Source organism: Struthio camelus, chromosome 16 (assembly GCF_040807025.1).
Source record: "Struthio camelus isolate bStrCam1 chromosome 16, bStrCam1.hap1, whole genome shotgun sequence".
Taxonomy (NCBI): Eukaryota; Metazoa; Chordata; class Aves; order Struthioniformes; family Struthionidae; genus Struthio; species Struthio camelus.
In genome coordinates this window covers 9589588-9615087 of record NC_090957.1, presented here as the reverse complement: position 1 = coordinate 9615087, position 25500 = coordinate 9589588, and the positions used below count along the sequence as shown (strand labels likewise).

At 45.7% G+C, this 25500-nt stretch overlaps 1 protein-coding gene across 10 annotated transcripts in view; it reads left to right on the top strand.

The window, feature by feature from the left end:
- The window catches only part of TSPOAP1 (TSPO associated protein 1), an 84686-nt gene that overhangs the window by 36343 nt on the left and 22843 nt on the right, over nt 1–25500 (top strand). For all 10 annotated transcript variants that reach the window (XR_011134777.1, XM_068909373.1, XM_068909374.1 and 7 more), the window contains 11 exons: nt 162–251; nt 1028–1150; nt 1554–1658; nt 2021–2071; nt 8684–8867; nt 9201–9421; nt 16547–16656; nt 18292–18401; nt 19832–20647; nt 21179–21330; nt 23323–23913. Coding sequence is in view for 9 of the 10 variants with exons in the window: in XM_068909373.1 (XP_068765474.1) it covers nt 162–251; nt 1028–1150; nt 1554–1658; nt 2021–2071; nt 8684–8867; nt 9201–9421; nt 16547–16656; nt 18292–18401; nt 19832–20647; nt 21179–21330; nt 23323–23913 (2553 nt within the window). In the remaining variant the exon portion in view is untranslated. The remainder of the gene's footprint in view (nt 1–161; nt 252–1027; nt 1151–1553; nt 1659–2020; nt 2072–8683; nt 8868–9200; nt 9422–16546; nt 16657–18291; nt 18402–19831; nt 20648–21178; nt 21331–23322; nt 23914–25500) is intronic.

Genomic DNA, 25500 nt, shown 5'->3' with positions numbered 1-25500 from the left:
TGCATGCTTATGCCTTCCACCCCTCAAGCAGCATCGCATCAGCGTCGTGCATCATCAGGCAGCAGGAGCAGTGGAGCTGCCTGTTTGACAATCGACAGGAGAAGGTGGTAGGGGGGTTAATCAAGCACCTTGGTGGAGTAACACCTGGTTTTTCTGGACAGGAGATCCAGCTGCAGGAGATACAAAGTGAAAATGCACGACTGGTTGAAGAGAACTCACAGCTAAATGAGAAGGCTGGATGGGCAGGACAGGTAAAAAGCAGTATTTGTGTTTGTCAGATGGAGCATTAGTTTCTGTAAAACTTGGCTGAAAAGAACTTACTAGCATACTAGGTTTCTAGGCTGCCAGTTTAGTAACTGTTGGGTGCCTATCTGTGTACTTGTGTGTCCTGGCTACCAACTGATATCTGCGAGCAGAACAATGAACTGCTCTGTGTTTATTATAGCATTTCCATAGACTCGCGTGAGTTGTTTTGCCCTTACTTGAGTTCATACTTGGTTTGCCTACCTAAAATAACTTGTTAATGAGTTCCTAACCAAAGACAGACAGTGGGTGGGGAGCAACGCACACTGGTCGAGGCACTGGTAGAACAGGACCTGTCATGGAGCAAGTGACACGTTTTGAAAGTGCTCATAGTCACTTCTGGCATTTTACTGTAATCCCCCAAAAGGGGGGTGTTGGCTAATGACGGGGCAGAGCTGAGAGGGCAGGGAAGAAAACCACTCAAGTGCAGTTCAGAACTGCCCTTGCCAGGTGGAAAACCCAAAGGCTTCAGGTCTTGGGACAAAGGATACTTGCACTGTTCTGTACGTGCAAATAAGTATTCATCACATTAAGGACAGATACAAATACATGAACATTTGTTTTGAATGAAAGCCAAAGGGAGAGGAGATTGGTGTTTTTGGTATCATCACAACTAGGAATCAGATCTGCAAAACAGCCTATTGAGACGTGAAAATAAATGGTCCTGTATTATTTATATAACGACTATGGCTACTTGTGCTAATTGGCAAGCCTTTCTTTCCAGGTTGAATCTGAGAATGCTGACCTGAAGTTGCAGGTTGTTTTGGTTACGAAGGAACGGGATTCTGTGATTCAGACGAATCAAGGACTCCAAATCAAGCTGGAGAATCTAGAGCAGGTGCTGAAGGTCAGTAGGACCCCTATGGTTGGAAGGACTGTTTTGACACTTAGTGCTGTTTTGGATGGCACAGGATTGTCTCTTTGCTCTTCTTGTCCAATTTTTGCATCTGTGCTTCCCTTGGGGATTCTTTTGTGCTGGGACCCTGGGACATGGCCTTCCAAGGTGGGCAGACATGCTGGAGAAAGGCCGCTGCAGGGGTTTGGGTGGGAGGGGTAATAAGGTGGCCATCACTGACTGAAGCATTCTATTTGACTGTGTTGCTGTGGTTTGTGGTTGGAATTTCTTACTTTCTCCTCTGTTTAATGGTGATGTGAAGTACAGGCCATGTTTTGATTCTGTGGCCTGCGAGAGAGCACAGGACAACGTTTCAGTAACGTTGCCCTTAAACTGTCTGTGAATTGTTCTGCAGCACATGAGAGATGTGGCTGAGCGAAGGCAGCAGCTGGAAGTTGAGCACAAGGAAGCGCTGCTAGTCCTGAAGGAGAAACAAGAGGAAGTCAGGCGGTTGCAGCAGGTATGCAGCGTGTGAGAAATGGACATTTTACTCTCTGAATCCCTGGAAAGAGATGGGACTCCTGCACCATGTCTCCTTGGAGGGGCGGTGTAGGGAGGAGGTATGTGTGAGTTTACTGGATAAAGTAACCCAGGGAGGCATGTCTTTGTCTAGGGGAACTCTGTTACCTGGGCAAAGTGAGGGGCTTTTCTCGTGATGACAATTCTGATCTCTCACTGCTCTTTGTCCATAGATCAGAGATGCCTTCAGTCTGTCCAGCATTTTAAATCTATAATGGGGTCTGTCAAAGTGATGATAGTAGTAGTAGAAGTGAGCTTAGACAGGCTGCTTTCTTATTTACTCTGTTCCTTATTTCTTCTTAGGCCCAGGCAGAGGCAAAAAGGGAACATGAAGGAGCAGTACAGCTTCTAGAGGTAAGACAAAAGAAAACAAGACAGATAAGGGGCTGCAGATTTGATATCCTCTGTTCTTAATGTCAGTTTTGTTGATGCCCTGGATTTTATTGATTCTTGCTCAGGATGCTGTAAAGTGTAAGGTCTGTCACAAGATAGTGCTGCTGTGCACAAGTATCTGTTGTGCTGGCAGAGTAGTCACTGGGGTTAAAGTTTTCAGAGGTTCAACTCCAGCCTGTTCAGTCCTTGAATTAGGGTACTTTAGGCTGTGCCCAATACCTCTTTCAAGGATGCATATAAGTAACTAACCTCTGATATGCCTGCTGCCTTTTCCAGGATCATCTGCAGGGAGGAAGAATACTTGTGTCCATGTGATTTGATGTTTCTTTTCTGTATATGTGCTCTATGCTATTTATTAATGAAGAAAGGAGAAATGTGGCCTTTGCTTCAACATAACAAGTAAAGAGGTCTGAGGCAGCTCTTTTGTGCTATTTGCTAGTCTGGGACCAGCTGCATGCGTTCTCTCACATCTGTAAAGAATGGGCTTTGCCATGGCGGCAGACAACCTAACAATGCAGGCTGGGAGACATGATGAGCACCATCTTACTTTTGATTTGCACTCTCTCAGTGTATATCAAGATGGCTTTGGAGAAAACCTTGACTGTGAATTCCTGGAGCTGTAGAAGGAAAGCACCAAGCCCTGGAACTTGATATGATAAGGGGAAGCCAGTGCTATGGGTGGGCTTAGGGGTAACAGCACAGGGGGCACCTTCTGCTCTCTCAGCCCACTGATGAGGTTTTTCCTGAGTGCAAAAACACTGTAGGCTAAGCAGGGTGACTCGTTGTACGTTTGGAGGACAATGAGATCACATGTAAATGAGGCCAAGGCGCTGTACGTAACAGTGACATACAGTCACGGATGGCAGACTGAATTGCCTGTGTCCACCACTTTTCAAGAGCTCTGTGGTTGTTAGGAGCCCAGGAGACTCTGCAACAACACTAGAGCAAGATGGTAAGTGTCCTTGATTGAGGAGATTACTCCGTGGCTGCAAACAGCATCTGCTTTGAGTGGGCCTGACCTGTATCTATCTGGACTGAGATCCCCAGGGTGCCAGGCTCCTACTAGGTGGGATTGAAACTGTTGCAGGCTGGGAGAATATCCTGGGGCAGTGACATTATGTATTGTCTGTTCCCAAGTTCTTTCCTGGGCAGCTGCTTTTGGCTGCAAAGACAGGAGCTGGGCTGGTATGACTGCTTTTCTAATGTCAGTTGTCATTTAGCTGGCTTCTTAGTAACGTTTAAGGGAAGGGAGGTTTGATACTTGGCAAGTGTTTCCTGAATTCATTGCAGGATTGGAGCAGCCTCCTTGGTTTCAACTAGACAGCTACCAGTGTAGAAGAAGAAGAGGACAGTACTTCTATGCTTGAGAGGCTGGTTGTGCTGTTCCATGAGGGCCTCCTCAGTTAAATGTTCTTGTTTCCGTGTTGCTGGGACCGAGATGCTTTATGAGTCAATGACACGAGGAGAACAGAGGAAAGAAAAGTTGTCATTAAAAACTAGTTTAATGTGGGGTGCCAGTCATTTAAAAGACTTAAGTGTAATTGTAACCATTCCAGGGCATCAGTGTAGGCTAGACCTAGGAATTTTGGGACGTCTACACTAAGTGTTCTCATTTTAAATGCGTTTGCATTGCTTTTTTGATATCATCTCAAGGATGAATGGGGTGTGATGCATTTCCCTGTTGGAAGAGTTCAGCCACATGATTGTTGTAAGTGTAGTCTCCATCCTTGGAGATATTCAAAGCCCAGCTGGGCAAAGCTCTGAGCAAACCTGCTCTAGCTGGCCCTGTTTTGAGCAGAGTGGTTGGGCTAGACATCTCTAGAGATGCTTTCCAGCATCCATTATTCTGTGATCCTATAGTTAGGATGTCAGGGGGTGAGTAAAGGTATGGGTGGCTTCTCTGTGAAGAAATGCCATATATAGACTGACTGACCCAGCTTAGAAAGAAGACCTTGAGAGTTGTGGACGTTGGGATGAAGGAATTTAGTAGTGGTTCCGAAGTAAATGAGGACACAAGAGTCTAAACTGCCTTTCATACGTCACAGATGAAAAAGGCAACAGCCTACTTTCAAGGATCCGGTTTAGAATTTTGTTGGGAAAAATGGTAAATAGAGCTCAGCTTAGCTTCGCTTGTCTTTCCTGACCTGGGAGCAGGGTGCATGACTGAGCAGGCTGTTAGCTGCTTGAAATCATGTCACAGGTCGATTTTTGAGCTGTGTCTTGCTTCCCAGTGCTCCTTGGTCTCAGACCAAGGTCTGGGCAGAAAGAGTCAGTTCTGTGGTATTTAAGAGTGGTTGCAATATGCTGGGAAAAGAAGGCTTGAAATTTAGCACTTAAACTTATTTGCTGAAAGCTTATTGAAATTTGGAAGCCCTCAAAAGGTGCATGCTTGTACATGCATATGATTTGTGGGATTTAGCCGGCAGATGCTTGACTTGGGGTGGTAATCTCAGTATGAAACAAGGTAGACACTGTAAGTCAGTGAGAAAACAATCTTGCTCATACTGAGGGGTATGTTATCTTTGGCAGATGGCTGATTTTTCACTAATGTGACTGCTGATGTGGTTTTATATCTCTTTTTGCTCTTTTCCTTGCTGACAGAATACTTTGGATTGCATGCAGGTACTGATATAATCCTATCAAGTAGGACGTGTTTCTCCTCTGCCCTAACAGTTGACAGTTGCTTGATGTATCTGTTTTAACTGTACTCTGCAAAAGATTGCAAGAGTGTCATCCCAAAAAATAAATGTAATAAAAGAAGCTACCACTACAAGTTTGATGGAGCAGCTGCTTTTCTGTTTAAAAGCTTTGCATTCTCAGTCAATTAAAATTTGGAGCTTTTATTGGGCTTTTCCAGATTTTCGGTTTTATCAAACTCTGCACCTTCTCCTGATGTTACGTACATTTGAAGGTCTTTTGGGAAATACTTTCAACCCAAGATTGAAGTATTTCTTTCAAAAACCAAAAGCAATGATAACATTGTTTCAAATGAAACTGTGATGGAGAAAAAGACAGGTCCTGCTGGCTTTGTAATTGGCTGGAAGGCAGGAAGCAGAGATTATGAGTAACTGTTCTCACAGAAGCACTGAAATACTAATGAAATAATAAAGGTGTTATACTCTGGGAGCTGTGCTAGTCAAGATATTCACAAAAGATTTGGAGTAAGGTTTTATGTCAAAGTTATGGGATTTGCACCTGATGGAAAATTGTTTTTGACAGTCAGCCTCAAATCTGACTGCAAAGAGCAGTGGGAAGATCTTTTGAGTAACTGGGAGATTAAATGACAGATATCACTGACTATCAGAAAGTGGAAAGGCTTGCACGTGGAGGAGAAGCCACAGGCCTGATCAAAAAGGTAAATGTAGCACTCAGAACTCTCAAAAAAGGAATTGGCCACAGCCCAAGGTCATTATTAGGATATGCTCATATCTTATAGAAGTAGAACCCACATCTATGTGCGGTTCTGGATGTTCTTTCCAACCTGATTGAATTTTGGAGTTAGACATGCTTTGAGCAGGAGGTTGGACTGCAGACCTCCAGAGCCTCCCCTTCTAAACTAATGATTCTCTGATCTCAAAAATGTATAGCAGAAGATACGGAGAAAGGTAACAGGGGAGATCTGGATGGAGAATATCTTCTATGTGAGGAGAAACATGGTAGAGCAGCCAAGAAGGACGGTGTCTGGGAGGACAGGAACGTGCTGGTGTTGATTGGGTCTAGCTTGGTGGGAAAATAAGAGCAAGTTCCTGAATTGAAGGTTAAATTCACACCACCATGCTCTGCTCCCTGCTCTTGCAGCCTATTTTAGCCTATTTTAGCCTATTTAGGCCTTAGCAGCCTATGCTACTCAATTGCAGTTGGTGTGCGACTCCTCTTTCTCCCCATTGCGGGTAAGGCATGGACTCAGCAGTCTCCCTTCTTTCTCATGTCTGCAAATTTGGTTCTTGCTGGTTCCTTGCAGTTTCTGACTATGTCCTCAGGTTCCCCTTCCTGGTCCTCCTGCTTCCTAGCACTGCCCTGGAAACTTGCTGCTTGCCTAGTTGTGTGTGAATCTCTGAGAGTAGTCTGCTAGAACTATATATAGTTTGTGATGTGCCAGAAACAATTAGGAGATGCTTGTGCATTGTTTTGAATAACACAAGATGTAAAAGACACCTGACCATTTAATTAGGTATCTCAGAATTAAACTCTGGATTATCCAGGATATTGGCTTGGCCACCACTATAAATGGATTTAAACTGTTATTAACAAATGTACAGGATGGAGGTTTCTGATGCTATTAAACACAACATCCAGATGCATCTGCTGGCTCTGGTCTCCAGATCACAAGATAGGAGAACCCTCTATGGTCCCTCAGTCATTCTATACCTGTCCCTTGTCAAAGGCTCTGTCCCAAGGTGTGATCAGGGACGAGGTGCTGGTCTAGAGGAAGCCCTGTTTGATCCAGTACAGATGTTCTAATAGTCTGTGGTTTCTTTTTTTTTTTTATTAAGACAAAATGTTTAGGGAGGAGCATTTATGTTAAAAATCTTAATTGAAGTGAATTTAAGCCCTCATAATTGCAGGGAAATCCTATATAACATGACTTCAGTGAGGAGGAAATCCTAAAAAACAAAAGGCAAATAAAAGAATATCACCTGTTGCCATTGGTTACAAAAAAAATCTAAATTAAAAGTGGGTCTCATGGTTTCTTTGCACTCTGGAACGGATAATGCTGTCAGAGCACAAAGATTCATGTTATGTTTTTTACATGTATTAAATCACAGTGCTAGCGTGATAGATCCAGCTATCTGGAGGGTAAAGGAATGATTGTGCTTTTTCTCTCCGTTTCCGGTGTGATGTGGCTAATGGAAGGAACTGGCTCTGAGGAAGTGGAGAATGCAGACATTTCTGGAAGCTGTTATTGGCATCTGATAATCTCTTTCAGTATAGAGACTGTTTCTTCTTGCCAAACTTCATATTGGTGAATAACCTAAACAGTAGTTTTCCCTTAAAGATGGAGCGCTCCTAGTCAGTTGGTAGGAAACAAGTGATAAACTGACATGTTTTAAACACGTGCAATATGATAAAGTAAAATCACATGCACATTCAGAAGTTGGTAGGAAGTGAGCCAGAAAGATTTTGCGTTCCTCTGAGACAAGAAAGAAAGCTTCCTCCAGGTCAGATGTGTTTTAGAGGTGCTTAAGAAACAGACTTTGTCTCACAAAATACTTCAAGACATGATTTAATTTTTGAGGCAGAAGGAGGAGTAGACATTTCAAAAACATTTTATAGAATGGAAGATTTTGAAGAGCACGGTTCAGAGTAATCTATTTTGATGTGTCTTACCTACACAAAATGATTAAATGAGTGAGTAGAAAGCCCGATATGATCTCAACCCAAAGAGAAAAAAGGGAACAGGAAGTGCTTAAATGTCACCTCCTGCAAGGCAGAGCTGCACCTCAGCCAGACGCACTAACGCCGAATTAAATGAGTTAGATTTTCTGCATGAACTCTGTTGAAGAACTACTGATCAGATGAGAAATTCCTGTCCAGCACTAGTGGTTTTTGTTCGATTATTACCTGAAGTGCATGAGCAGGTCCTACACAGCAAATCTGCCTTGGAAGTTAAGAGTGAGCTGTTGTATGGTGGCAAGAGTTGAGAAGATGAAAAGCAGCAGCAGTTTTCTCCTGGGGATGGACGTGCCACAGCTACGAAATATATGGCAGTGTATAGGGATGGCAGAAAGGGTCGCCAGGACTTGGCAATATTTTAGAAGGGGAAGGTCTAGAGATGGTAGAAGAAGAATACAAAGAAATTGAAACAAACGTTTTTTCCCTTCTAGTAGGAATGAGTATTTCCTTCTCTACCGGATGTCCCCAAGACTCCTCTACATCTCTTTGCTGAGAAGTAGCTTTCTTGTACTCACTATGTGCTTTCCTGCAGCAGTTCACTCCTGTAGGACCTGGCTGCAAAGTGTTCAGGCTGCTTGCATCACACGCATGTTTTGTGGCACGGTCCAGGGCACTGAAGCTCTCTGCCCTTCCTTGTGCCTGGAGGAGCTGAGGCCCAAAGGGAGAATAGGGAATCCTGCCCAGAAGCATTTGTGGGGAAGCCAGGGTGATGTTGTAGGAGCTTACTGGAACCTCTGGATGGTAGGGCAGATAGAACATTGGGAGGGCAATTCCTTTTGGAGACGTTATATCAATGCCTCAAGAAATGCCCAAAGCCTTCTCAATCTTCCTGTTTTCAAGGCTTGTTTGTCTTTGACACGTCTCACCCTGTCTTGTGCAGGGCTTGGATAGGACGTTTATATTCAAACCCAGCATTTCAGGGATATTCCTGATTCAGGGTTTCCTAATTGAGTTTATAGTTGGTCTCCTAAGAGGCGATGAGTCTGGAGTATTCAGAGATTGTATAGGCGTGGAGCTGGCAGCTCCAATTCACTGTTCCTGGACTGGGGACACATTTAGGTCCCTGGAGTCTAAGTGTCACTCAGTTTCTAAAAAGAGGCAGCAAAGACAAATGCTGTTTGGAGGCCTGTTGGTGGTTTAGATATGTGCTTGTACTTCACCTTGCGTCTTTCCCTTCAGGCTCGGGTGAAGGACCTGGAAGACCAGTGCCGCAGTCAAACAGAGCAGTTCAGCCTCCTGTCCGAGGAACTCAAACAGTTTCGGCTTCAAACAGGAAAAATTGACCTCCTTACCTCTACGCTGGTGACTTCTGAGCCTCCTCTCACTCTGTGCAGCTCTACCCCACAGCCCCGCTGGGAGAAGGGTAATTGCTAGTCTTACCTGCAGGTGTTTTGACAAGCATGTCGTTATTGGTGTAAATGGAAAGGTATAAAGAAAATAATGGAAATGTTTATTTAGCTTTTGGGATCTCTCTCTGGCTTTCTCTGTCTCTCTCATAAATACCTTTTCTTTGTTTTGTAGTCATCAAAGAGAACTCAGCACTTCTCTGACCAAAGGGAGCCCAGGGTATATAGTCTGTTGCACTGTTAAATGAATCACATTTTTAGAGACTTGAGCTGCTTTAAAGGCACTTTGGTACTCGCTGCTGGTCTTGTATTCTCCCTGTACCTAAAAGCAACAGATTATTTTATTGCAGATTCCACTGTTGTCCCTGCGTTGCTGGCTCACCAGGACACAAAGAAGATTCACAATGAAGACGGTGAGCTGGAAATATTACAGCGGATGCCTGATGCCACTGTTGGCTCCCCAGTTGCTGCTGCTAGCTCTCAGAAACAAGCCAAGAAGATGGAATCTCAGTCAAACTCTTCAAAATCAGAATCCATGCAGAGCAGTCAAAAATCCTGCCCGACTCCGGAGGTCAGTATGGGAGACCTCTCTGGGGTCTCTCCTTCCTAGCCAAGTGAGAATAAATGCACTGCTGAGAGAACTGTATTTCCTGGGTATTACATTCCTTCGCTCCTGGCTGCCTTAAAGAAACACTTGTGAAACATGAAAAAATCTGCATGAAAAATTGAAAAGGCTTTGGATGCCTATGTCCATAATTCTAATTAGTACAAATTGCTGTGCTCCACGAAGAAAGCAGCTGGCTATACAGCGTGCTATAAAACATACTGTAGTGACCATGGAGGTGGGAAAAGTGGGGAGTCGGTTGATGGTAGTTTGGGAAAGCTCTGGCTAAGGTTCCTTGTGACATCTCAGCCTCAGTTGACCACATAAATGCTACAAACTGTTAATTTTAGCATTGTGAAGGCCTACCCAGACTATTTTTGGCCCCAAGCTATGGGTAAGGTTTTTGATGCTCTTAAGTGTAGAAGTCTTACGTGGTGTAAGAAATCAGGAAAGGATGCTGAGTTTGCACGAGCAGAGGGATGAAGTTAATAGGCTTTGGTTGTCTTTCTCACCCAGATATCACGGAGATTGTTACTTCTCCACAGGAGGTCATACATGTAGTATTGTGCAGTTCATTTAAGCAGTCTTTCATACTCACTGCTACCTATTACTTGATATGATAATTTAAGGGAAGACAGTGCTGTGAGCGAGGATAGGTGTGATGGCAGGGGCTGCAGCTTTTGCTGTCTTGGTCCACTGATTTCTGAGTGCTAATGTGGCTGAGGCCATGCAGAGTGCCTCGCTGTACACCTCGAGGGTGGTAAGGTCTTGTGCTAGTGAGGCCAGAGCACTAATGGAGAGATACAGTCATAGCAGGCAGTGCCCACCACTGTGGAAGAGCTCTGTGGTTGTTAGGAGATAAGGGGAACCTGTCATGTTCAGTGACAAAGTGAAGGCCACACCTGGAAAGGAAGAAATACCTAACTATAAATTATGTAGTGGGAGAAATGACAGTTGCTTGCAGAACCCAGGAAAAAGAATCACAGAATCGTTGAGGTTGGAAGGGACCTCTGGAGATCATCTAGTCCAACCTCCCTCCTCAAGCAGGATCCTCTAGAGCATATTGCCCAGGCAGGTTTTGAATATCTCCAGTGAAGGAGACTCCACTACCTCTCTGGGCAACCTCTTCCAGTGCTCTGTCACCCTCCCAGTCAAGAAGTTTTTCCTCAGGTTTAGATGGAACTTCCTGTGGTTCAGTTTGTGCCCGTTGCCTCTTGTCCTGTCGCTGGGCACCACGGAGAAGAGTCTGGCCTCATCCTCTTGACACCCTCCTTTCAGATACTTGTACACATTGATGAGATCGCCTCTGAATCTTCTCTTCTCCAGGCTGAACAGGCCCAGCAATCTCCGCCTTTCCTCATAGGAGAGATGCTCCAGTCCCCTCATCATCTTTGTAGCCCTCTGCTGCACTCTCTCCGGTAGTGCCATGTCTCTCTTGTACTGGGGAGCCCAGAAGTGGACACAGCACTCCAGATGTGGCCTCACCAGGGCTGAGGGGAGGGGCAGGATCACCTCCCTCGACCTGCTTGGCAACACTCTGCCTAATGCATCCCAGGAGACCGTTGGCCTTCTTGGACACAAGAGCGCTTTGCTGGCTCATGCTTAACTTGTTGTCCACCAGGACTCCCAGGCCCTTCTCTGCCGAGCTGCTTTCCAGCAGCTCAACCCCCAGCCTGTACTGGTGCAGGGGGTTGTTCCTCCCTACTCACAGGACCCCCACACTTGCCGTTGTTGAATTTCATGTGGTTCTTCTCCACCCAAGTCTGCAGCCTGTCCAGGTCCCTCTGAATGGCAGCACAGCCCTCCGGTGGGTCAGCTACTCCTCCCAGTTTTGGACCATCAGCAAACTTGCTGAGGGTGCACTCTGTCCCATCATCCAGGTCATTGATAATTAAGTTGAACAACACTGGACCCAGGACTGACCCCTGGGGGACACCGCTAGCTACAGGCCTCCAACTAGACTCTGTGCCACTGATCACAACCCTCTGAGCTCGGCCATTCAGCCAGTTCTCAAGCCACCTCACTGTCCACTCATCCAACCCACACTTCCTGAGCTTCCCTAGGAGGATGTGATGGGAGACAGTGTCAGAAGCCTTGCTGAAGTCCAGGTAGACAGCATCCACTGCTCTGCCCTCATCTCCCCAGCCAGTCATTCCAGCAGAGAAGGCTATCAGACTGGTCAAGCATGATTTCCCTTTGGTGAATCCGTGCTGCCTACTCCTGATCACCTTCTTGTCCTCCAGATGCTTAGTGAGGACCTCCAGGAGGAGCTGCTCCATCAGCTTTCCCGGGATGGAGGGGAGGCTGACAGATCCCTGGCTCCTCCTTCTTGCCCTTTTTGAAGAGTGGGGTGACACTGGCTTTCTTCCAGTCCTCAGGCACCTCTCCTGACCTCCAGGACCTTTCCAAGATGATGGAGAGTGGCCTAGTAATGACATCCGCCAACTCCCTCAGCACTCGTGGGTGCATCCCATCGAGGCCCGTGGATTTGTGCATGTGCGGTTTTCCTAAATGATCTCTAACCTGATCCTCCTCGACCAAGGGAGAGCCTTCCTTTCTCCAGACTTCCTCTCTTGTCCCCAGGGCCTGGAATTCCCCAGGGCTGGCCTTAGCAGTGAAGACGGAAGCAAAGAAGACATGCAGCAACTCTGCCTTCTCTGTATCCTTCGTTACCAGGCACCCACCCCATTCAGCAGCGGGCCCACATTTTCCCTAGTCTTCCTTTTGCTAGTGATGTATTTGAAGAAGCCCTTCTTGTTGTCCTTGGCATCCCTTGCCAGATTTCATTCCAACTGGGCCTTAGCCTTCCTTGTCGCATCCCTGCACACTCTGGCAACGTCCCTGTATTCCTCCCAAGTGGCCTGTCCCCTTTTCCACATTCTGTGCACTCCCTTCTTGTGTTGGAGTTTTTGTCAGGCGTTCCCTGCTCATCCGTGCAGGTCTCCTGCCCGCTTTGCTGGACTTCTTCCTCAGAGGGATGCACCCGTCTCGAGCCTGGAGGAAGTGATGCTTGAATATTAACCAGCTTTCTTGGACCCCTCTTCCTTCTAGGGCCCTACCCCGTGAGATTCCCCCAAGTAGTTCCCTGAAGAGGCCAGAGTTTGCTCTCCTGAAGTCCAGGGTTGTGATCCTACTCATTGCCCTGCTTCCTCCTCGCACGATCCTGACCTCCACCATCTCATGGTCACTGCAGCCAAGGCCGCCCCCAACCTTCCCATCTCCAACCAGTCCTTCTTTGTTTGTTAGTACAAGGTCTAGCAGCGCACCTCTCCTCGTTGGCTTCTCCACCACCTGGGTCAAAAGTTATCACCAATGCTCTCCAGGAACCTCCTGGACTGTTTGTGTCTAGCTGTGCTCTCTTCCCAGCAGACGTCGGGGGGTTGAAGTCCCCCATGAGAAGCAGGGCCTGTGATCGTGAGGCTACTTCCAGCTGTCGGTAGAAGGCCTCATCAACTACTTCTTCCTGATCAGGTGGCCTGTAGTAAACCCCCACAACAGTGTCACCCATGTTAGCCCACCCTTTAATCCTTACCCACAGGCTCTCGACTTGCTCTTCATCCACCCCGAGGCAGAGCTCCATACAGTCTAGTTACTCCCTCACATAAAGGGCCACTCCACCACTTCGCCCTCCTGGCCTGTCTTTCCTAAAAAGCACATAGCCATCCATGACAGCATTCCAGTCATGTGAACTATCCCACCATGTCTCTGCAATGAGATCATGGCCCTGTGACCGCACACAGATCTCTAACTCTTCCTGTTTATTCCCCATGCTGCGTGCATTGGTGTACAGGCATTTCAGAGAGGCAATCGAGCATATAAGCTTCCCAGGAGGGGTGCAAGAGGATCCTCCATAGCCATGTCCCATGCACACTTCCCCGACTGCACGCACCCACTGGAGCATCCTGACTTGAGTGGTGTTTTGCTGACTACTCTCTCTCTCTAACTGTCCCCTTCCCCCATCTTTCCTAGGTTAACGCCCTCCTTACCAGGCTGGCCAATCTGTTGGCAAAGACATGCATGCCCCGCTTGGTGAGGTGGATTCCATCTCTCCACATCAGCTGTTGATCTTCAACCAGGCTCCCATGGTTGTAGAAACCAAAACCCTGTTGCCAACACCAGTGGCGCAGCCAGTTGTTTAACTTGGAAAATCTGTCTATTCCTCCTCCCATCCTTTCCCCTCACAGGCAGGACTGAGGAGAAAACGACCTGGGCTCCCAGACCCTTGACCACCATGCCCAGAGCTCTGAAGTCCCGTTTGATGGTTTCCAATTTGCCCTTGGTATCATTAGTGCCCACAGGGAAGAGCAGCAGAGGGTAGTAGTCTGATGCATGGACAAGCCTTGGCAGTCTTTCCATGACATCTCTTCTTTGAGCCCCTGGCAGGCAGCAAACCTCTCTGGACAAGAGGTCAGGTCGGCAGATAGGTGCCTCTGTCCCCTGCAGCAGGGAGTCACCCACAACAATCACTCGCCGTTTCTTCCGGGAGTTCCTGCACGGCACAGGGTCTGCCAGGCCAGTTGCCTCTCTTGGAGCCATGCCCCAGCTCCTCCTCAGCTTGGAGGGCGCTGAACTTGTTCGTCAAAGGCAAATCTTGAGGGGGAGCAAGAGCCTTTCTCCTTCTACGAGAGGTCACCAGCTTCCAGCCCTCTTCAACAGCGTTATGATGCCCCTTTACACACGGTACACAGCCCTCCGACAACTCCGCTGCAGTGGGGGGTGGGGACTGCTGGAGCTGCACAGTCTCCGAGAATACCCTGTCAATTTCCTGCTCATCCTCTCGGATGCTATGTAGCCTACTGACTTCCTCCCGTAACTCCTTTATCTGGTGATGCAACTGGTCAACCACAGCACACCTCATGCAGGAGAGCTGACTGTCAGCCCAGGCCTCACGGAGAGGCCCCAGGCACTCCCTGCAGCCTGACACCTGCAGAGCTGCATCGGCTGTCTGAGGGTCTGTCTGGGTTGAAGCCTCAGACACAACTGATGCAGCAACTTGAACTGGGGAACGTGCTCTGCGGCTTGTCATGACCATGCCCCAGGGAAGGACACACCACTATGGAAAATGAAGGTGCCTTCTTTGCCTTCTGGCGCCCTTCTGCGCAAACTGCTGTGTGAACTGCTGCGTCTGTTCGCTGCCTTAGCGTACTGAAGACTTGGAAGCCACTAAGACTTCATGGAGAGATGAGGCTAGTAGTGCCTAGAAAAATCAGACTATGGTCTATGGAAAAGATCTGGTGTGTAGAGCATTGGACTTCAGCAGCACATGGTTATGGGCATCCTCCAGAGTTTTAGCCAGGCTACTGAAAGCTACTCCATTTGCGTACCTGTGAGTGTTACAGGGTGCAGATGTTTGTTATCCTGCGACATGGTGCAAGATGGTGTTTACAGTAAATCACAAGAAGTACGGTTTTTTTTTGGAAAGGCTGAAACAAGTTGTTCTTCACAATTCTCTTGTTTAAAGATGCTATTGCAAAAACTGGGACATGAATGCACTCAGTGCAGTTGGAGAGATCTGTGCTGCCTCTGAGCAGACCTTCACCCAAAAGAAAACAATATCTATTAGATACTTGAGCTTCCATTTTAAATAGGTGAAAGCAGTTATGTTGTGCTAGAATGTCATTAGGCCTAGATTAAAACTTGAAAATTGCATGGAAGGAGCGTAGTCTCACATTGATTAAATTAAAACAAGTCCTTTGAATAGGCCGTCTTGAAAAGGTGCTTGGACTCCTTTCATAGATTAACTTTGGCAGTTCATATACTAGAACAATATCTACTGTGTGTACTGTTGTCTGCAGTGGGTCTTCATCAAAAATATATTTGCCTTAAAGTGCTCTTTAAAAAGGCACCTTGATTTGCCTCCTTGGCACTATTTCAAACAAACTCAAGGGAAGTACATTGTCTTACAAAGTATGACTGCATTATGTAACTTATTGCCAGTATATGTGAAAGTTCAAAATTATCAGTGGGCTTCAAAAAGATTGAGGCAAATTTCTGGAAAATGCCTCTGCCAGTAGCCGCCAAATGCATTTAGGATGCAGCCTTCAGCTTAGGAAGTCCCTAAGTAGCTGATTGCTAGAAACTGAGAGGCTATACTTGGAAGACAGGATTTCGTGTTTGCCTTCTTTCTTCAACTCTACTAGCTGTTAACAGAGCCAGCTTTTTGGGTTGGGTAGCATTTTGGTCTGAACCGGTATGGCCTTCTAATGTTCTGAAAGGACATAAACATTGTATTGAGGTATTTATAGGTACTACAGGGGAATTGGAGGTAAAAACTTTAATTAAAGGTTGAAATTCCTTGTATCGAAAGACAACTCCAGTTTTGAAGCTTGAGACCTTTGGTGGAGCTACTGTTTATTTTTGGTTTTTTTGTTACCAACCTGCTGATGTGAGACAAATATGCCTGAGAACTGTTTGTATGCAGAATAACTGTGTATTATTGCAGGGTATGTTCTGAAGGACAAATCAAAATGATTTTAACTTATTTTTAAGGCTGTCACCTCCTGCCTGAATTAAATGAGCTTAGTATAAAAAAGAAAACTGAACAAAGCGGTGTAATACAACTGTAAGGTCCCCTTTGTTCGGATTACCAGCAAGGCTTGCATGCTGGCTTTTATATTTCACATAGGAACAACTACCGTTTGGAGGCAGGAGGAAGTGAATATACTGAACTAGAGAAATGTAGGGTGGAAGGGGCCTCCAGAGTGTCTAGTCCAATCTTCTGCTCACAGTGGCACTGTCACCAATGCTAGATCAGGGTGGCCATGGCTTTGTCTAGCTGAGGCTTGAAGCCCTTCGAGGGTGGAGATCCCCCACCTGTGTAGCAACCTATACCAAGGCTGCATCACCCTCCTGGGGAAGGAGTTTTTCCTAATATTCCCCCTGAACCCTTGAAGCTGCAGCTTGGAGCCGTTACCTGTTAGCACTAATTCTGCACCCCGATACTAAATCTTCTAGACATTCCTTGGCCCAGTGGGCTGACTGACAGCATATATACCAGCTTAGAGGACTTGTTCGCTGCTCTTGAAATCGTTTGAGTGTTCCTTTATTCTGGTTGGGCCATATCTTATCCTCCATCTTTAATGGTTTTTTTAGGTGGACACTGCAAGTGAAATGGAGGAACTGGACGTTGACAGTATCTCTCTAATTCCAGAGCCAGGCAGCCAAGGCCCTGCAAAACTGCAAGTCTTCTTAGCTCGATACAGGTATGGTGTCATCTGTTGTGGTCTTTGAGGTTAGACAGGTTATCTCACAGTTGCCTCCTTTACCCTGGTCCCCAGCATTAGCCATTGTTAGGGATGGGTATTAGTGTGTCTATGTATATGTGTATCTGATTCCTTCATGGGAATTGTTGTGATCTGTATTACCTGCACAAGCAAATCCAATGCACTTAGCTTAACAAAAACATGTCAAACTCATTAGTTACTCAATAAGCAGAACGAGTTGAAACTTTTCTTTTGAAAATAGTTTTGAATGGAAAATCAAGTTTTGAATTGACACATTTCATGAAATATGTGATTTCTACAGAAGAGTCTAGTCTTCTCCAAGAAAATCTTATACTTTTATACCTAAATTCAATTCCTAAATTTAAATTTTTGGCCAAAGTCTGTCTTATTGAAATTAAAAAAAAAAAAGGAAAAAGAAAAAGAAAAAAAGAGGGGTAAGAAAGGCTAGCATTGAATAAGGCCAGATTTTTTGATAACTGTTCCTATCCACTGAGTTGTTATGGTCAAACCCAAAACCCTATTCACAGTACAAAGAATATTGATGTATCATTCACCTTTTAGACTGTAGAGTAGGAGCAGGAAAACTTGGACGATTCTGTACTTGTAAGGAGCAGGTCAAATATGATCCGTGTCCTCAGTTTGGAGTCTTGGGCCTATAAGATCTTGCCAAGCTCATAGAGAGGATAACATTGCTTTGGCGTGCTGGAATCCCTTTTAAAGACAAAAGAGCAGCAATTAGCAGTAGGTGCTTGCAAAGACAAGATTTTTCTTTAGTCATTTTTCTGTGATAGGCCCTCTGATTAGCTTGAGGATCCGTGGAGAGGTAGATTAGAACTACCTGGAGCACAAATCCTGTCACCAATGTATTTATTTAAAATTTTCTTGCTAGTGCAGCTTTTGTACTGCCTTTTAAAATACGGAGTTACAGCACTGGGAGATATGTAGCTTGGATCCTGAAGAGTGGATAGTTATGATGAAAAATGAGAGCTGAAAACCTTTTCTTTGCTCTTCTGTAACTTTCTTCTTGCACAAATCCAAAAAAGTCATTCAGGTTTTAAACATGAGAATTTTGAGATTCAGTGCTGTGCTTGTCCATGACGGCTGTATATCTGATAAAATACATCTTGAGTGCTTTGGGCATTTTCACTGTTTTTCCAGAACTATGATGTGCATGAAATGTTGAAAGTTATCTACATAAAACAGTTGAGAATGTGAGTGATTTTAAGGATGTCAGTTTTAGAAATGCCGAGTCCTACAACTTACGTACTAAATATGGTAACATCCAGAAAACCAGCAGTCACACACGTAGTTCAAATAACCATTTTTTAAAACACCCTTTCTTGAATCTCTCTCATCTGTTTCCTTCGAACATCATGAGGCATCTGCTCTGCTACTCAGAAAAGTCATCCTAGATGTTATTTGAACATGGAGCAAGATGTTACTAGTTATATATAAAACCATAATCTAGGGTCTTGACCTTTCTCTGTGGAATTAGCTGCTTGCAAAAAGTAGATGCTGTTCCAGTAGACTGTAAGCTTATCTAAAATCACAGCTTGAAAGTGTTGCTATAAAAGTTGCTATGCAAACTAAGCTTTCTTGTTGCAACTATTTCAGCTACAATCCCTTCGATGGACCTAATGAAAATCCAGAGGCAGAGCTTCCACTGATTGCTGGAGAGTATATTTACATCTATGGAGACATGGATGAGGATGGCTTCTTTGAAGGTGTGCTTTAGCAGAATGAAGTGTGACTGAACTGCTGTAGAGATCTGATCTCCTTAAAAAGAACGAGAGAGGAATTTAGTAAATCTTAAAACTGCAAGATAAAGGTTTTCTGTCCAAAGTTAGTTTGTTGGAGGAGAGTGCAGATTCTGTTGGAAAAGGGTTTATTTATGTCGTGGTTAATTAAATCTAAAAAATGGAATCTTGGTCTAGTGAATTCAGTGGGAATTTTGCCACTGCTTTCAGCAGAGCTCCAGGTTTCATGCACATGTGGCCTCTCCCTAGCCACGGGGAGAAGCAGCATTCAGTCCTTAGGCACCTTCTGCGTTCCCTTTTTTTCATTGGCTGCGTAGTGAGCCAGAGCCTGTAGGCAGTTGATTGTCTCAATTGCCTCTTGCTCTTTTGGCCATAGCAGGGCATAAGCTAAGCAGCCCAAAATACAGCCTTTATCCTGTTTGGTGTCCTACAGTATGTTTCTCTTTTGACACCTTTGAAAACATGGTCCTGCTTGGTTAGTAGGCAGATGTAGTTGAAACTAAGAATTGTGGACTGCAAATTTGTAATGAAGTTTCTTTGTGGAGCTGGCTTACTTTATGGGATCTAAGCTCATCGCTTACTCAGGTGCTTTGCAAGAGCTGAGGCAAATGCATGCCATGTTGCTCTGCTTGCTCTTTGACTGCTCTGGCTCTTTCTTTCTACTTTGAAGCTTCTCATTTATTTATTGATTTGTTGTTGAAGAATAAAAAAGGTTATTCTTTATTAACATTTTCTGCTTTCCTTGCTTTCAATTGATTTGCTGTAGGTAGGATTTGAAAGGAGGAAGTATGCGCAGTCCTTACCCCACTGCGCATTTGATTCTGATTTGATGGTTCTTGTGCATACCAAGAGTTCTGTAGTATCAGTCATTCTCATGGTTCCTTTCTAGACATCCTTATTACAGAAGCTAGCATAGCAATGGAGGGAGCTAAAAAGAAGGCCAAAGAGGAATACAGGGTTGGAAAGGTGGAATTTCGTGAGGAAATACTACAAAAAACAAATCTGTGTGGCTGGGAGAAGAGACATGCTGAGAGTCTGCATAGTTTGGGAAGGCTAGAAAAAGACCTTTAGGTTAGTAAAAGAGCTGCGATCAGGAACAATGGGATAATGAAGAAGGAAAAACCCTTAAGCTGATTACTCAGAACACTGTCTGGTTAGTTGACTCTGGAACATATGGAGAAGCAGTGAGTTTTCTCACTGTGGGCATTGAGATCTAGTGCTAGGATAGCCGTAGGAAATGGAGCAACCTTGGCCAGGGATAGCCTCCTGGAGCTGCTTTCGTTCTTGACTGCAGTGCAGTTACAACCTGGCAGAGATGATGCCACGTTTTTGTCATAGATGGTTTGGAAGGTTGAAAGGTAGTTTCAGTGGTAACAGGTTTCCTGTTTTTTGTTTAGGGGAGCTGATGGATGGCCGGCGAGGGTTGGTCCCGTCCAATTTTGTTGAGCGAGTTTCAGATGATGACCTCATGACATTTCTGCCTTCGGAGCTGAATGATCTCACCCATAGTTCATACCAGGAGAAAAGTTTTGTCAGTGCAAGCACCAGCAGTGGAGATAAGAGTGATTACTCCATTGAAGAGAGTAGCATCAGCCCATTGACCAGTAGAGCAGAAGGAGACCAGGAGGAGCCTGTTAGTCATACAGCAGTGCCTTATCCAAGAAAATTGACTCTGATCAAGCAGCTTGCCAGAAGCATAGTTGTAGGCTGGGAACCACCACTTTTACCAGCTGGCTGCCCAGACATACAAAGCTACAACATCTATGTGGATGAAGAGCTACGTCAAAATGTGAAGAGTGGCTTTCAGACCAAAGCAGTGATTGAAAAGCTGGATTTAAAGACAAAGGCTTACCGTGTGTCTGTGGAGAGCGTGACAGAGCAAGGCAGTTCTGATAGACTGCGCTGCACTTTCTTTGTGGGGCAAGATTTTTGCGTGGCACCAACTATGCTAAAAGTCAGAAGCGTCACAGCCACATCTGCAGAGATCATGTGGCTTCCCTGCAACAGCAATTACAATCATGCAGTGTATCTCAATGGGGAGGAATGTGACATAACAAAACCTGGGGTGTACTGGTACACCTTCCGCAACCTGCAGCCCAGCACTCAATATGTTGCCAAGCTGGAGGCCCGGCCCTTGAAAACATCTTGGGAAGAGCTCCCAGAGGGGCAAGAGCAGAGCTCAGCTGTGATACACTTCACTACCCCTCTTGCAGGTATCAGAGCAGTCATGCCCATTGCCACTGTGCATGGAGTGCTTGGGGCAGTGAGCTCTGTCGTCATTTTGCTCTGAGGCCTTGGGGCAAAGGGAAGCAAGGTTTATTAGGTTCCAAAGAGTGAGATGCTGTACTGTTTTGTCTTAATATTTTTCTTTTTTTATTTCAAAAAGTTATTACCTTTTTTGTTTTCATTTGCTCTGGGAGAACATCTCCCATGCTAATTTGAGCAGCATGCCTCTTGGGCAATGGAGTATATGGTTTGCCATGTCCTGCTCTAAGGGTTGCTGCATCTTGGCTTCAGCTACTTTTGCAAAGTTGTCTTTTCTGTGCATTAAAACTTTTCACAGAACAAGACCACCTTATTTGCTCTGGTTTTTGTCTATTGTTTTCTAAGACTAGCGTAACTATTCCAGTGCAATTCTGCAGTGGCAAGTCCAGCATGAGAGTTTACTCTTTGCTATTGACCAGGGTTTAGTTTGGCATTAGGCTGTGGTGAGGCAAACAAAATGAAACTCTGATCTGTTGCAGGTACACCTGATGCTCCTCTGGATGTCCAAGTGGAAGCTGGTCCTTCCCCAGGTATCCTAGTTATCAGCTGGTTACCTGTCACTATCGATGCAGAAGGATCTTCAAATGGAGTTCGAGTCACCGGTTATGCTGTGTATGCGGATGGACAGAAGGTATTGTGCTGACACTGTGCAAGGCTGATGTTTGTGCATGTGGTTGGCTGGAGGCTGGTGCTGGGGGTAGCAAGCAGACACAGAGCCTCAGGACCTGGCAAGCAACTGGTGACTGTATGAGTTTAGCCAAGACATATGATGAATATTAGTTACTGAGGTGCTCCTGTGACCTAGCCAGGACTGAGAGGTACTGCGTGTATTAGTGAGGTATAAAGAAAAAGGAAAGCAAGGTCATGCTCTAGAAAGCAAGGACATGGATTTTTACCGTGAGAGGACTTTTCTAATAAATATGTCATTAGCATGCTGCATGGAAGCCAGTGCTGCAAGTTGGCAATGTAGGGCTGATCCAGACTTGTGGGGTCCAGTGTGGGAGGCACATTAACTGGTGAATGTAATTGTGATGGCAGAACTGTTTCAGGCTGGCATCCATAGGAGAGATGAATGAGCTCCCATGTGGAAGTGCCACTGGCTCTCCTGGGGCTCAAGGAGAATCTCAAACATGAACAGAGTGTTTTAGGTCCTTCTGGGGAGAGTAAGTGGGAGAGGAAGGTACAGGACTGAGGAGCTCAGCTCTCTTCCATTAGCTTAGTTAGGTCTTTCAGATGACTCAAAAGGGAAAACAAGGTCATTGTTTAGGAAAAAAGTCATTACTGGTACTCAACAGGAGGAACCTGTGGTTGTGAAAGGAAGTTTTGTGAAAAGGACTTGGAGGTGTTAGGAGTCTTTGCTGGCCACCTGACTGTGTTCTCCAAAAATGACGATCTGGCTTTGTGACCAGTCTTGTCCTTGACTGTACAGACTGGGGATAGTAAGTAGTGGAGGTTGTTTTCAGTTTTGCTTTTGGCATGGATGTTACTGAGCAGTGCGCCAAGTCCTGCTCTCCACATGGGAAAAGGATAGTGACAGAAGAGGCTCCATAAAGCTTCAGAATTGATTTGTGATCCAGTAAGCATGCCAGGAGGAGGCAGTAACAGTACTTGGCCTTCAAAGGAATATCAGAGAAGAGACAATGCTGCCCCTACTTGGGCTGTTTGTTTTGAGTGAAGCACACTAAAAAAGATATCTGTCCAGATTTGGAATATGCTCTTGATATAACTGAACTAGAACAGTTTCTTTGGCAGGACCCTTCACCAGCAGAACAGGACAGTTAGAGTGTCAGCCTCCTCTCTTTCACCCTAGCCTTGTTATAGCTTGATCCTCCAGGCAGCAATAAGCTTTGGGGACACCCTTCCAGCACAACATCTTATGGTTGTTTCAGAACAAGAGCAGCATGAATCCTGAATCCCCAGGGAATACCCTGCTGGTTATCTTAGCAGGTTGCCACTTTTGTGGACACAGGGCATGGGTAGCGAGAAGTACAGAGCCTTGCTGCCACTTGAGGATTTTCCCTGGACTGGAGAGTGAGGTGTGGTTCTCCGGCCCATTCCTAAATCAGGAACAGGTAAATGGGGAGATGTATGAACAACCCAGTGTCCAATACTAATACTGATAAAGCACTTCCAAGGATTTTCTGTATTGAAACTGGCCTGCAGGCTTCTGTACATGTGACATTGTGCCATTGGCTGTGGGAGAGGCAAGCCACAGCGATTTAAGGGAGCAAAACGGTGCAAAACACCGTGATGCTGTGCTGGATGTTTGCTGTTTATCATGGAAATCTCTTTCCCCTACCCAGGTCAGAAAGAAGGAATCTACAAAGTTTTTGCCTTGACAAAAGAGATGGGATGGCCTTTTAAGTACAGGGAACAAGAACAGTTAGAAACTGGAGTAGGAGGGAATATAGTCTTTTTATAGAATATCCATGTTTCTCAAGTGGTTATGATAATAAATTCTCTTTATTATTCTTGCTTGCCTGATATTGTGCAGAAGGGTTGAAATCTTGCATTGCTGTTGTAAAGAGCTTTGGGGACGGTTGTAAACTCTGGAATTAGTGCCATTTCTAGCGGGCATGAGCTGTGCACAATGAATAGTTCTTTCCTGGGTCTTTGCTTGCAGGCGATAGAAGTTACCTCTCCAACAGCTGGGAGCATCCTGGTAGACTTGTCTCAGCTTCAGATGTTCCAGGTGTGCCGGGAGGTTTCTGTGAGAACAATGTCTCTGTATGGGGAGTCAGTGGATTCGGTTCCAGCCCGGATTTCCTCGGTCTTGCTGAGAGCCTCTCGTCATTCTTCACCTTCAGATTCTGCTATTCATACCAGTTTTACCTCGAGGCTGCCCTGTGGAGAAGCCAGGGGTTCTCTGCCTGCACGCAACCCTCCCACACACCAGACAGCTCCACTCTTTCTTCAACAAGTTCCCACTGATGGTTCAGGTGCCAAATTGACTGATCTTGCCTCTAGCTGTGATGGTTCAGCACGATCTCCGCTAGAGAAAGCCTCTTCACAGCCACACCTCTCCTCTTCCAGTGCTTCCTTGGTGCAGGTTTCAGGCACTTCCTCACAGGGATCGGACACTGCACAAGACAAGAAAAGCCTGGCTGTCCTTCCTCAGCGAGCTGGCAGCACGGTGCTCCCAAGTGAGAGCACAGAGCCTCTCTCTCCAAGGGAAGCAGAGTTGAAAGACCCGGATGAAGGAGTGGAAGCACAGGTAAGTGCTTACATCGCCCGCCCCGAACCATGTGTGCTGGGAAGAAGAATGGATCATTTTGGGAAATGGAATGACATACTATTGATTGTCTCTTTCCTGTTGTGACACACTGTCCCCTTGGGGCTGTCTTCCAGTGGCTGGCAAACTAGCAGGGAGTATTGGCTGCTCTTGTGTAGCTAGAGCAGGGTGGAGCAGATGAACCTCCCTGCTTGATTGCATGTGTGCAAGCCGAGCAAGAATAGGATCAGAAAAGCAAGAATTCTGCAGAGCTAGAAGGTGAAAAGGATGTTTCCCCTGCTGATGATGTCAAGGTTAGTCCATCATTGCCCAGTACTCTGACTTGGAGGAGACCTCTCCAGTCTAGTGGACTTCTGCAAGGCAGAGTAGGCAGCCCTGAAACATGGGCACTTGGACTGCACAGTGAGGTAGCCATGTCTGGAGAAGAACTGGGAAGCTGTCACGGCACTTGGTATTTTCACGTCCATAGGGAGGATGGGTGGTTTCTGAGCTTTGTAGGACAGTTGTCATAGCATCTGGGAGATCCATAAGAAAAGAGGTGGATGATCATCTATAAGGTGTTCAGGCTGTGACAAGAGGGAAGGGTGCATCCCATAGGTGTGTGATATATTATATCAGGAAGGAGGATCTTTTTTCCATTCTAACATTTGACATTAGGCAGGGTATTGGAATTAAGAGAGATTTTTCTGCAGGCTTCCATACATAAAGATAGGATCACAGCATTCCTTACAGGTGCCAGTTGAATTCTTTGTCCCAACACTGAGCTTAGTTTCTTTCCGCCATCAACTGGAAACAGTCTGACTTAATAGCAGACTGTTTCTGGCTTAGCTATTACATTTTGCATTGAAACAACAGCAGGTAGTCCCAAGTATGTCACAAAGCCCCTTCCAGCTTAACAGTCTTGTCAGCAAGGGAGAAAGAATTCACTGCAGACCCCCCATGAGGGAATGTTGGTTTCCAATCAAAGGTGGAATCAGGCTGTGTTAAACAGAGGCTCCTGTGTTGACCTTGCAGTGGCAGGGGGCTCAGAGGAGTGCTTCAAACCATCATATTCAGTGTGACTTTATTAATCGTGGCAGTGTGAGTTTATAAAGACATAGGGTTAGAGTAAAGAATGCGAAGACTTCTGGTAACTGCTGGAGCATCAGCAGTTGTGTGGGCCCAAGACCAAAGGCCAGATAACTACACAGTAGAATGGAGATGTTGAGTCCAAAATTGTGATCCTGATTCTTCATCTCCTGCTCATTTGCTGCCTATGGCACCTCAGGTCTATTGTGATTCATTTGCCCACATTTAGATGGCTAGGGTAGATGACTACGTGTGGATGGGTCACTTTGCCTCCTTTGTAGTCAGTGGAGAAAAAGCGATGCTCCCAGGATGCAAATCACCTTCTTTGGTGAGATGCCTGTCTCCATTTTAAGTCAACAAAGGGAAACTGGCAGAAGGAGTCTAACCATCAGATTATACTTGGGATCTAGACCTGCCTATCTTTCACCTAAGCCCAGGGGGATTTAGACTGCAGTGTCTAAATCTCATCCTGTAAGTATTTTCACTGCATCTAGTAAATAA